General features: G+C 38.4%; 1 protein-coding gene across 2 annotated transcripts in view; it reads right to left on the bottom strand.

The window, feature by feature from the left end:
- Positions 1-12,637, bottom strand: part of EPHA4 (EPH receptor A4) — a 90,156-nt gene that overhangs the window by 17,480 nt on the left and 60,039 nt on the right. For both annotated transcript variants that reach the window (XM_040349047.1, XM_040349048.1), the window contains exons 6-11: positions 9,232-9,356; positions 8,827-8,986; positions 8,574-8,685; positions 1,571-1,629; positions 853-966; positions 550-735 (exon numbers count right to left, since the gene is read on the bottom strand). In XM_040349047.1, the coding sequence (XP_040204981.1) occupies positions 550-735; positions 853-966; positions 1,571-1,629; positions 8,574-8,685; positions 8,827-8,986; positions 9,232-9,356 (756 nt within the window). The remainder of the gene's footprint in view (positions 1-549; positions 736-852; positions 967-1,570; positions 1,630-8,573; positions 8,686-8,826; positions 8,987-9,231; positions 9,357-12,637) is intronic.

Raw genomic sequence — 12,637 nt, 5'->3', positions numbered from 1 at the left:
ATGTAAGGCCGTCCGAAACCCTTCTCCTCCCCTGAAGAAGGAAATCTTGTTTCCAAAATGTGTTGGGATTTCATCTTTGATCACCGACACTGACCAAACTTTATCCCAGCTGGCAGTTTCCTTTCAGTGTTTCTCAAATTCAGTAGGGTATCTGTATTCTCATATTATACAACAATGCATTTATATGTCTTTTCCAAGTATGGTATTGACCGATTTGTCTTTTAATTATAATTGTAATAAAGGTATGATATATATATATATATATATATATATATATATATATATATATATATATATATATATATATATATATACACACATACATTTGTACTTCTAATTCTGCCAGAAATGTCCCATGGGGGTCTTTTTCCATTATTAAAGCAATACTGAGAGAATAACACAAAAGAACAGCCATATGACCTGTCTGTATTCTACAATATTTAGCAAAGAGTGTAGACAGGATACATTTGGTTGATGGCTTCTGCTGTAACAATGCAGAGCACCAGGATTTTATGTAGAATTTATTATAGATGCATTTATTTAACTTACATTTGGTCACCACACCTTCAAGATGAATGATGTTGGGGTGATCAAACTGTCCCATGATGCTGGCCTCGCTGAGGAAGTCCCGTCTCTGTTTATCGGTGTAACCAGCTTTCAAGGTCTTGATAGCCACATAAATTTCTCTTTTACCAGGAACCTTCAGTCGCCCGCTGCACACCTCTCCAAACTCTCCTGCAAATGGTGAAAATGGCTATTATTTATGATATCTGGACTAGACAGTTTTATTATTAATGCATTGGGAGACAGTGGAATAAACAGTGCTTACTGCCTTCAGGCTCTCTTACTTACCTACGCCAATGACTTTCTCAATCTTTATACAAGAAGCGTCAATCTCCTTTGCAAATTCTCGGACTGCTTGGTTAGGGTCTTCATATGTAAATGGATCAACATACGTCTTTACCCCTGTAATAAAAAAATAAATGTAATCTAAGCCAGAAAACACTGAACAGTGTCAAACACAAAGGGAGACAATAAGAACAATAATGGTCTAAACAATGTGCTGGACACTGGACCCTACAAGCCTAGCATGGGCTTGACCTGTAATATGTCCTTGTCACAATTATACAATGGAGACAGACATATTGTAGGCTGGACCAATATTTCACCGGATGACTTGGAATCAAAGATATCCCCGTAGCAAAAGGCATCTTTTCATGCATGTCCAAGAAGGTCACTAGCTGCTAGAGAATGGACAGGATGAATATTTATTCATTGCTCAGAAAACTCTACATGCCCTGTGCATGGGTGATGAGCAGCATTGTATGAGTTACCTTCTCATGCATGTCCAGGGAGGTCACTAACTTCTAGAGAATGGATGGGCTGAATATTAATTAATTCATTACCCCAAAAATATAAAAGAATAAAATAAAATAACAACTTCACCAATTATGTACGAGTGATGAGCACACTTGAAATGATTCACAGGTAAATACAAACACTATAACAATTTTTTACTAGCTGAATTGTTTACACACTAATCAGAGCTACTCATTACAAAAATCATTACCTTGGTTTAAATGCTTCTCCTCATCAGCTTCTTGTTTTGCTTTGCTGTACTTACTCCGCCTGTAGAGATAAAAAAAAAAGCAATCCTTCAGGATACAAGCAAACAACATCACAGAGACAAAATACCATGCCACATTATGCAAATGCCAAGCCGGGGTACAGAGGGAGAGCAGTCCTTCAAATACAACAGGAACTTATGATGGTACTTTAAGTACAAGAATTTACTTTAAAACATAGGTGCTAAAATAGGGAAACTTTCAACTGATCTTAGAAACCATAATGGTTTCCATTTTTTTTTTATTTGTATAGAAAAATATTTTGGTACGTGACTGCTAATATTTTTAAAGCACCGTCAAAGAAAGCCCTGAGGGGCGTAACGCGTTAGATGGTCGGTGCGGAGTGAGGTCAGCATGCTGGGCGCCATCTTGTCGATGTCTAATCTGCCATTATGAAAGTATACTGTGCTTGTAACCACATATGTGATGTGTTTTCTTTTTATCCTGTGAGTGTTATAGCTTTCAACTTAAAAATAAATAAAAATCAAGCAATTTACAGTTTGAAGCTCCCTTATTTGTGATTTACATGTTCAGCTCATACTGAGGACTGGAGAGCTGGAAACCATATCTGCATGCTGATCGACTGGCTGCACTAAAAAGCGCTTATTGACCGCCTTTCATTAATGAGGTCTGTGTTATAAGGTGAGGTGTGTTGATGGGTCACGTTTGTAGAATTTTTACACTGAAGAATTGCTGAAGTTCACAGGCTATTTGCCAGATCAACATTGCTTAAAGTGGTTGTAAACCTCAGACATAATATATGAACTAAGCATATCCCTCTATTGTGTGTACTTGTCCTAATTAAAAGAACTAAGTGTAATTTCTGTCTGCTGCTTCATTACTCTGCTATCAGCATGAATGACTTCTGACAAGTTTTCCTGACACCAAGTGACAAATGGTGACGGGGAGAGATTTCTAGCTGATTGACAGCTTCGGCTGTGTTTCTGCATGAAGGGGGTGTGTCCCTTCCCTTCAACCAGCTCTCAGAGCTCTCCCCACTGAGCTATGTACAGTGTAAGTTCAGCTCTCCACCCCTTTTTTGGTACTTTATTTAGGACTTATTTTTATTTGCATTACGGTATTATTTTGTGTTCTCATATTTACTTTCCCACAGTTATCTGATTCAATATTACATAAATAAGGAAAGTCTATGCTTTTGTGGAAAAATACAAACAACATTTTGTGAAATAATACAGCTGCTAGCACGCTATGAGATATCTATCACAGCACAAAAAAATCTATATATATCTAATTGACTTGCTAAGCGGTTACTGAAATATTTAGCTATGCGCGATGCTAAAATTATAATATACTGCATTTGACAAAACATATAAAAAATAAATATTCATTATATAAATGACTACCCTTTCAAACACAAAGTTTATTTCACAAAGCAAAGTATGTTGTAGAAAACTAAGAATATAAAAGGTACAATACACAATGAACAATATAAAAATAATTCCATTCCATGCGGCTGTATGCCGTTTCCCACAGGTGAATGTCATCTGGTCACATGACCATCAGTTACACCAAGTGAAATTGAAGAAAACCTTCAATGATCTATTCCAAGTCACATGGGTTCAGTGGGAAAGTGCTTTAAATCTGCCACTCTGGAATGTTTCTAACTCTTCTGACATCAAAATTTACATGAATGTGAAAAAGGTTCGGGAACAATGTGTAATTATATTGTATCAGTGAGGGCTTTGTCCAAATGTCACAAGATTCCTGATAAAGCACTAAATGCAGACTCAGAACCTGTAATGATGGTCAGGCCATACAACCTTTTGACCTTTTTTAACCTGCATGCAGCTTCAGACATTGCTTACTGCCATTGTCTATTCTTGACAGCACCTGGAAAGGCCATAGGGAAGGCGGTCACTTTGGCCATCCTTGTAATTACCAGGAGCATTTCAGGTAAGGTTTATCAGCTGAAAGATCAGGTGATAAACAATAACAAGTCAATGGGCATTTGGATAACTTTGGGTTCCCAAGGAACATTCTCATGGCAAGGCATGGTGGGATTTAAAGTTGTAGCTGTGACAAAGGTACTTTTTGGCAAACTATGAACACTGAGACATCTGTCCGTTTTAACAGAGGCCTGTACAGGTAAGGTTACACAAGAGTTAATACTTCCCACAGGATTTTGCTGTATACAAAAGGTATACACAATGCTGCATGCATTGTGAGACTGTAGCCTAGTGTGAAAGATCTCCCCCCATACATCATAAGTGTATACAATGGAAAAAGGTGTTTATTTCTGACAGGTCTGCTTTGATCAGCCATCGCATGACCTTAAATGATGGATCTGGCTAAGGGGCACCATGAGAACCAAAACAAAGTCATACATTAGGGCCATAAAGCCTCGGGATAATGTCAAAACCAACAAGGTTAGCACAGGCAGCAGCCGATAAAGAAGGATCAATGGACGCTTAAGGCGCAGCTCTGTCCTTAATATTAGGAAGCTTGTTTCTGCTTCTCATTATGTCACTGGAGGTATTATTATGGTGTGTTTATTAGCTGGAGAAGGTCACGTTAACAAGTTTGCTGCATTATGTAAGGCATGTGTTAGAAGTAAAATAAACAATTAAAGGGACATACAGTGAGTACACAATGGCATAGTCACACCAACAAAATAATATATACACACACCAAAACTGGGTAAAAATATTAAACTTTATCAGCCTACAAGGAATAAACAACAAGGAAACAGGAGTGTGGGATCCTCATTAGCACGACAGTAATCATTTAGTGAAATAATTAAAATAAATTAATAATAGCACACTTAAGCCTTGTACACACGATCGGATATCTGATAGAATCTAATCCAATGGATTTTTTTCATTGGCTATCCGATGAAGCTGACTTTCATCAGTCTTGCCTACACACCATCAGTCAAAAATCCGACCGTGCCAAAACATGGTGACGTAAAACACTACGACGTGCTGAGAATTTACATATATTTACATAATGCATTGGAAAAATTAAGTTCAATGCTTCCGAGAATGCGTCGACTTGATTCTAAGCATGCATGGATTTTTGACCGATGGACTTCTACACAGACGATCGTTTAAAACATATTCTATTTTTTTTTCACAGATGGAAAACAACCCGATGGGGCCCACACACGATCGGTTTGTCCGATGAAAACAGTCTATCGGTCTGTTTTCATCGGAGAAACCGATCGTGTGTACAGGGCTTTACAGTTTAAAATCTTGAATATCAGCACAGGTGGTAGGAAACACCAAGGTGGAGAAAAGTAAGGCTATGTGCAGGAAACGGTAACTCCATATCCCTAGGCCGTCATCATAGGGAGTTGCTCCGACAGCTGTCAAAAAGTCACAGCGGCACATAGTTAGTTAGTCTCGTTTAAAAAAGACACAAGTCCGTCTAGTTCAACCACAAAGACTTGCTTTATCTCCACCTCAGTGTTTACTACCACCTAATCTGATATTCAAGAATTTTAACTGTAAGTGTGCTATTTTATTCTTTCAATAACTGATTACTGCCATGCTAATGAGCATCCCACACACCTGATTTCTTGTTGTTTGAGCTGCTTTGGATTGTCCTGGATCTCCTGTGGAAGCTGCAGGATCCTCTTGTTATATTGCCCCTGAAAATCTTCTTGATTGGATTAGAATTAGGTTTGGATTTATCTTCATTGATACTACTGGCATTGGACACTGACATTTGGGACTTGTAGTGCACTTTGCTGGTTTGTGGATTAACAAGGAATAAATAGGTCCCCACATTGTAACATAACAAAAACAGCAGTATCCAGTATGCTGGAACTCCTAATATGTTTTTTCCCCATCTACTTTTATAATGGATGAATCCAGTATTCAAGGAGTTAAAGAAAAAGTTATAAGGCAAGAGGCAGACTGACTCATTTCCACCCCTCAATGACAGTTTGCTTGGTGGAAACTGATTCCAAAAAAACAGCTTTAAGAAATCAGCATTAGAATTAAAAAGAGAATGAAGCCATGTACAGGGGCGCCAAGCTGCTATGAAACGAAAGAGACACCATCTGCCTTCCTCTCTGTCAGCCGATTACATAACCTCATTAAAGTGCTCAGGAATAAATGTTCGGAACTGTCCAGCTGGGCAATGACACGGTGCTAGCGACTGGAAACTTGTTCCTGGAGATGTCACAGTCCAGAAATGCTTCTAGAAGCTGCCAGGGCCAATAGATCAACCATTTTACACTAATGTCAGCCAGAAGAAAGCTGCAATACCTAGTATTAACAAAAGCAAAACAACAACATCAAATTGAGAAGGGAATAGAGCATTAAAGCTTAACCCATACATTGGTAACCCATACACTGTGCACCAAATAGTAGCTCATACAAAGATGTGGGTCAAGGGGTAAGCTACAGACAATTTTCATCTATTACTACTGATTTCATCTACATGACCGCAGACACCTCATTAGGCTTGAGCTACACATGAGATTTGTTTGTAGCTTTGCTATTAAAAACAGCTAGTAAATAATCACTAGCAGTAGCAACAGGTCGCTAAATAGATGACACATACAGCTAAGTATTGAGTAAGATATGCAAAGAACATGTAGTAGTGATAATCCTTCAATGACCTTACAATGCTCCAATCAAACTACTACTACAATGCTTCTAGTACAGTTTTCTCCATAAGGAGCCATTTGCTCCATTTGTGTAGCGATCATTTTCTACTCTCAACAAATTTAGTAGCATGATTGAGCTACCCAAAATTTCAAAAATAACCCTGGACTAATAAGGTGACTGCCAGCAACTAGTAAACTCTCAGTAGCAAGAGCTAAAAATTTGCCAGCGTAGCTTAGCTCTTGAGTTGACAAACTAAGAAAAAAGTAAAATATGCCAATATTGATCCTAAAGATGGGCACAACTTCCATACAACTAAGATGGCATGACGTTCCCTGTGATGCAAAATAAAAAAAAAGTGTGATTTACACTGAGATTCCCTACCTCACACTGACTGCAATGTAAAGTATATGAACAGCTTTACGGCAAACTAAATACACCAGCACAAGAAGAATACTATTAATATCTCATTAACAACCCTCTCCCTTTCTCCTGTAAAGATTTTACCAAGGATTCTTTCTCAAGCATACAAACATTCCTGTAACTCAAGATGTATTATTATGGCCAGGAATAGCCTCTTATGTTCTTGCATTAAATAAAATGGATTCCACTTGTAGTAATGCAGCATCGCCAAGCAGCTTAAATTTAGCCCAAAAAAAAGAACGCTCAAAGAATGGGCTGAATACATTTTCGAATTCCGCCCTCATACAAGGTGCCACTTCTTCCTCGGCGTGTTAAACAGAAGAGGAAAAACGTTTGAATTCACATTAGAGGCTATGCGGCTGTCAACTCCCTGCTTTCTGGCTCCATTCCCACACCGACAGCTTTATGGTTGACACTAAAAAGGAATCAATGAAAGTCCAGGGGTCAGCGTTTCATTTTTATCTAATGCGATCCACTGAGGACCAATCACGACTGGTCTACTATCGACCAGGGCCCACCCTCTCCTTTGTCATCAACGAGGGATTGAAATGCAATGAAAATCCATTGATACAATGATAAACTTGGCAAAATTCACTTTTATATTAAAAGTAGTCTAGGACATTGAGATGCTCTTAATGTATTCTAACAGCTTTTACTGTAACATTGAATGGAGAGGTGTCTATCATACAAAGTCAAAAAGTGTCTGAAAGTCTCAACCATGGCAACCAACCAGATTATTCTTTTCCTTTTCCAACATAAAGATAGCAATTCATCAAAGGAAAAGAACATTCGGAAATCAAAAGTGTTTAAAGAAGGTCTCTCTGTAGCCCATTGTCAATCAAAAGCATACCAGCTGTCATATATTCAGTTCAGGTTGACTTGGACACCAAGACAAGTTTCACTGTGAAAAACTTTTGACACGAGGTGCTTATTGTCACCTAACTATTTGAACAAAGCCTCTAACAAACAGCATTGAAAAAAAAAAAAAAAAGGTCCCAGGAATTAGTGGAATTCATTTTCAATTTGAAACGGGGCTCCTGCTGCAGAAATCATGTTTAAATAGCAGGCTGTTTCTGCTGCCTACATGCTGGGGACATTAAAAAAGCTGGCAGGGGTTTATACTGTGAATGCTATGTTTAGATGCTAATCAGAAAACGGGTCTTTGTTTTCAGGTCTCAACTCCTCCCATAGAGGAAGGTAATGGCAAAAGGGGGGGTTTTCAGACAAAAGATAAACCAGGCATAGTTAGAATCCTAAAAATACCTTGCATACTTTCTCAGATACTTTTGAAATAAAGAATAAAACAATATTTTTATCAAAGCTAAAAAAAGGATTCCAGTCCAACCTGCTTAGCTGGTACACTGTCATATCACCACAATGACAGTCATTGCGGACAATATTCTATTTTCTTTGTCATATTTCATGGTCTTTGTTCATCAATTTAGCACAGTTCTTAAATGAAATGGAATCGATTGGCTTATGTAAAAGCTCTGTCCACCCAAAAATAATATCATTTTTGTAGGGATAGTTAAACAACCCGACAGCCTGTGAAATCTCTGAACTTTCGTTCCTAGATCTGAACACCCGCTGTGGCCATTATGTACAATTAGTAACTTATAACAACCATTTACAATCCCCATTGAATGTTTTCACTTTAAGGTAATGAAAAGTGATATCTGATTGGCTGCTGTGGATTTAGTCAACATAACTTCTACTTACACTGTATGATTCGATTAAGAAGGACTGCCTATTTTGTCATAGCGCTTATCTATATCACACAAAGAAGGTAGGCCAAAAAAAAAAAAATCCCAAATGGTATTTCTGCTCAGTTAGAAAGCACAGTAAAAAACAAGGAATATAACCACTGTGCTTTTGGCTTACAGTTTTTATTACAATCTACTTTTCAGTAATGTACGTTTAGAAGCTGGTGTGAACAATGGAAGCCACATACCTTCTGCTGATGACAAAGGCAGCAATGAGAATGACCACCAAGACGATGCTCCCTGCCACGGACACCAACAGCACCGTAGGACTGGCTCCTTCACCGATCATGGGGGACGGAACTGAGGAAAAAAAATATATTACCATGTATCAACCACACACTCCAAAGATAAAATGTCTTAGAACTCAGATCCATTGTTTGATCTCACTTTTTGTTACTTTAAGATCACACGTATACTTTTCGCAGGACCCATTAGACTCACCAGTATTGGTGGTGAACTCAAAAGGGCCGCTAAAATCTCCGTATCCTGCTGCAGTTCGGGCACGGACATGGAAAACGTAGGCAGTTAGTGGATTAAGACCTTTGATATCAGCACTGCGAGTACCAGTTTTTACAATTCGATAGCTTCGTTCATTTTGGTCCTACAGTTAGTGGGAAAAAAAAAAGGAAAAAAAAAAAAAGATGTCACCAGTACTCATTACAGCTATAAGATTAGAAGAAACAGCTGACATCATTTGCAACACGTTCAACAAAAATTTCGACGAAATCTAACCATCTAGACTGCCGCCAAGCATTATTACCAGACAGAAAAATAGCTTGAAAGAATAAGAACCATCCCTTTTAAAACCCAACACACTGGAAATTAAGAGATTTGATTCTACATTACCTTTTCATAGTACTTGACTTCATACTCTAAGATGACGCCATTGGCACGGTCAGGTTCTGGCCAGGATAAGGACACACTGTGTCTGGTGATCTCCTTTGGCTGAATCTGCGTTACAGTCGATGGAGCTGCAGAAAAAACATCATATACATGTAAAAATAAATCTGTGTTGCACAGTATTAGACATTCATTCTAAAAATAAGTAAATTATTCAAACATTATGCATGTTAAACACAATGTCTTGCAATGTAATAAATGGCAGCATCCCATTTCATATAGAATGGCCAGTAGGTAATTTAGGCCAATAAAAGTGGGTGAACAGGCTGTAATTTTATTGCAGAAGAGACATGCTTTGTCTCTTGCATTAAAGTTACTTACCTGCCTGCTGAATCTAAGTGACGTCATCCCTGCCTGGCCAATGAGAGCGAATGGCAATTGAGATCCGGAAGGTAGGCAAACGAAAATGTCATCAACCAGGCATGAAGCTCCAGAACGCTGCATCACTATAGCCTGAGGCGAGTATAGTTCTGCTTTAACTAAGAAAATCCAACAAGGAAACCAATATTTATGTATTTTTATCAATACAAACCTAGAGCTCTGTATGCACTAAGTAAACTGCCAGAGCCTAGATGAGCTATCAAACATCAATTGGAATAATAACCCATCTAGCAAATACTGTGACTTGCCGAATTACCAGTCTGGGCCTGCCCATACAGTAGCTCCCGCTCAAGCTGTTGATGATCAGCTAACTGCAACTCTTTTCCATAGCCCCAAAATATTTAAAATGATCACATATTTTTCACCCGCAAGCCTCTAAGGCCAATTACACAGACCAAAGCTACTCTGTCATTCTGCCACTATAACTCCTGCTTTACTTGCTCATTGCTGAAAATAGCCCTGCTGATTTAGTAGAGTAAGTTGGAAATTAAATTAATTAGGAAATATAGACCATTAACCGCCTACATTTGCAGGGTTCCTCCCTGAGTTCTTATGAACAAAACATGTGGTCATCACCTATTTAATCTGAACCTATATAAAATGTCACTTTATAATATGAGGATCGCCCACAATGTAAGATTTAAGTGACTTGTTTCTTAAAAACTCTGCAAATACAAATGAGGGCTGAAGAACTGGTCCAGGGACATGACACCAACACTGAGTCATTGCTAACAAAGTCTCCTGATTCAGCAACTAATCCTGACACCCAGGTGACTTCAGCACTAGGTGGGTTATACAGTGCTATTAAAAGAGAAAAATATCCCAGGACTCACACAATGTAATGACAGGCTGTTGTGATGGAGCATTTTATAGTAATACTCTTCTCACGCAGTAATGGATATACATACATTCAGTGCTACCCAAAGTATCACAATAGGTCACTGCCCATGACCAATTAGCCTATTATTTGTGATGAGCTGAAAGGAAGATAGTGACTTATTCAAGGACAGGCGGACTTTGGAATAACACCGGATTTAGCCAATTAATTCTTCATTGACTTTTATTAGAGACGATTAATATCGCGGATGACATACTAAACAGAAACAGCACTTGTATACCGGCCTTTGTTCCGATAACCTGTAATCATTATATTATATAACATCAAGATTAACCTGTGCCATGCAGAGGTAAATCTTTGCTGATACAATAAAAGATAGAAGATTTCAGACATGTTGCAAAATTGTTTCAGCCAAACTGATTATGGCTACCAACAATCAATATTACTAGTGATAATGGCTGGCGGATGGAAATATTTTAGCACTGTACAGATAAAAAAAAACAGGAGAATCCGGCTCAAAAAGTTTACTGTCATGGTCTTTTTATTCCACAGCTTTTGGATTGTAGAAAGCTTGAAGAAGGGATCTAAGAATCCTAAAAGCTTGCTGTCCTTCCACCGGATATGCCCTTATTGTGAGTACTGTCTTTGTATATAGCCCGAAAACGTATTCTGCAGAAATGGATATCACCTACTTCACCAACAAGTACTCAGTGGGCAGAGGCTATTAATTTTAAAATGCAGAGAGAAGAATTGACATATAAACACAGAAACTGCTCCAAAAATGTAAAAAAATATATGGTCCAGATGGCTAGGCTCTACCTTGTCTACACATTCTGTCCTGTCCCAAAGAGATGACCTGGGAAGCTAAAGATATCGACTGCCACATGGGCATCCAATTGTACTCAATGCTCTGGTAGGATAGTGATTTTCTGTCTGTCTATCTCACTGTCTTGACTTATTTGTAAAGAAAGTACACCGCTGCATCGGGAGGTCTCACACGAATGTTATGGCATAATCTGGAGGTCGCATGATGTAACTGTACTTTATACCAGTTTACACCTTGTATGTTTTTCCTTTCGCTTCCGCCTGTTTTGTGGAAGTACCTTTTTTGTCTTTTTGTAAATTGAAAAATGTGTTCAATAAAAATGTAATTTAAATAATAATAAGGGATATTACGTGAAACTTTCTACGCAGATTTTAGATGAAATTATTTTACCAATGAACACACTGTCCAGAGAAAAGTTGGTTTTAGCGATTTCCTAGAAGCGTTTCCCTGGTCTTGGCTCTCAAACAGAATTTTGCAAGCATACTAAAGCCAGCCAAAAATGGATCGAAATTTGGCTGCTCCAGCAGGGACTGGATACATTTTGATCCATTAATGGGCAGGCTGGTTGTACAGAAGTCGATCTATTGATCGACTAGTGTGTCACAAGCCTTTCAGGGTTTTTGTTTAACATACAGAGTGTCGACGGCTAGAGTCGACAACATTGATCATTGCATTTTGATGGCCTGGAAGTTTTCCCATCTTCAAGATACAATAGCTTAGCGAGAAGGATTCCCTCATCCACATCAAATGTGGAAAAAGATAAAAAATCATCATGTATAGCTAAAAGACTTTTTATGCCAATACTAAGCCAAGTAGGGTCTTCGTAATGCAGAAGGCATAATATACATCTAAAAAATATCACAACCGACACTTGTACCTTGGATTTATGAGACTTACAATATATCTACACATTCACATACTGTTGAGTGCACTCCATTTTTAATTGTAAAACAATATGTTGCCTGGCAATTCCCATTTCATCCAGTCTAAAAAACTCTCATTTTAATGGCTGCTATGTGTTATCTGACACCTTGTAGAAAGGAGAATGGTAATGTCTGCTATCGAAACAGATTGTATCTTGTAAGTAATTTTTCAGATAAGACTTTCAAGGCGAGAACAGGCCTAGTTGTTTGAAGAGTCAGCGACATAGTCCTGCTTGTTGGTTTTATTGGAGCAATCTAGCAGGTATGCAGTCCGTCCAGCAGTAAAGTAAAGTCACAGGTTTGATGTGTTCATCAAAGCCCAGGGGTGAGGTTTCCCAAAGTGAGTAGATCCAGATCTGATGCTTACTTCCGCAGATCGGCCAT

The sequence above is a fragment of the Rana temporaria genome, chromosome 4 (assembly GCF_905171775.1).
Source record: "Rana temporaria chromosome 4, aRanTem1.1, whole genome shotgun sequence".
In the NCBI taxonomy this organism is placed as follows: Eukaryota; Metazoa; Chordata; class Amphibia; order Anura; family Ranidae; genus Rana; species Rana temporaria.
This window is presented reverse-complemented; position numbering and strand designations above follow the sequence as displayed.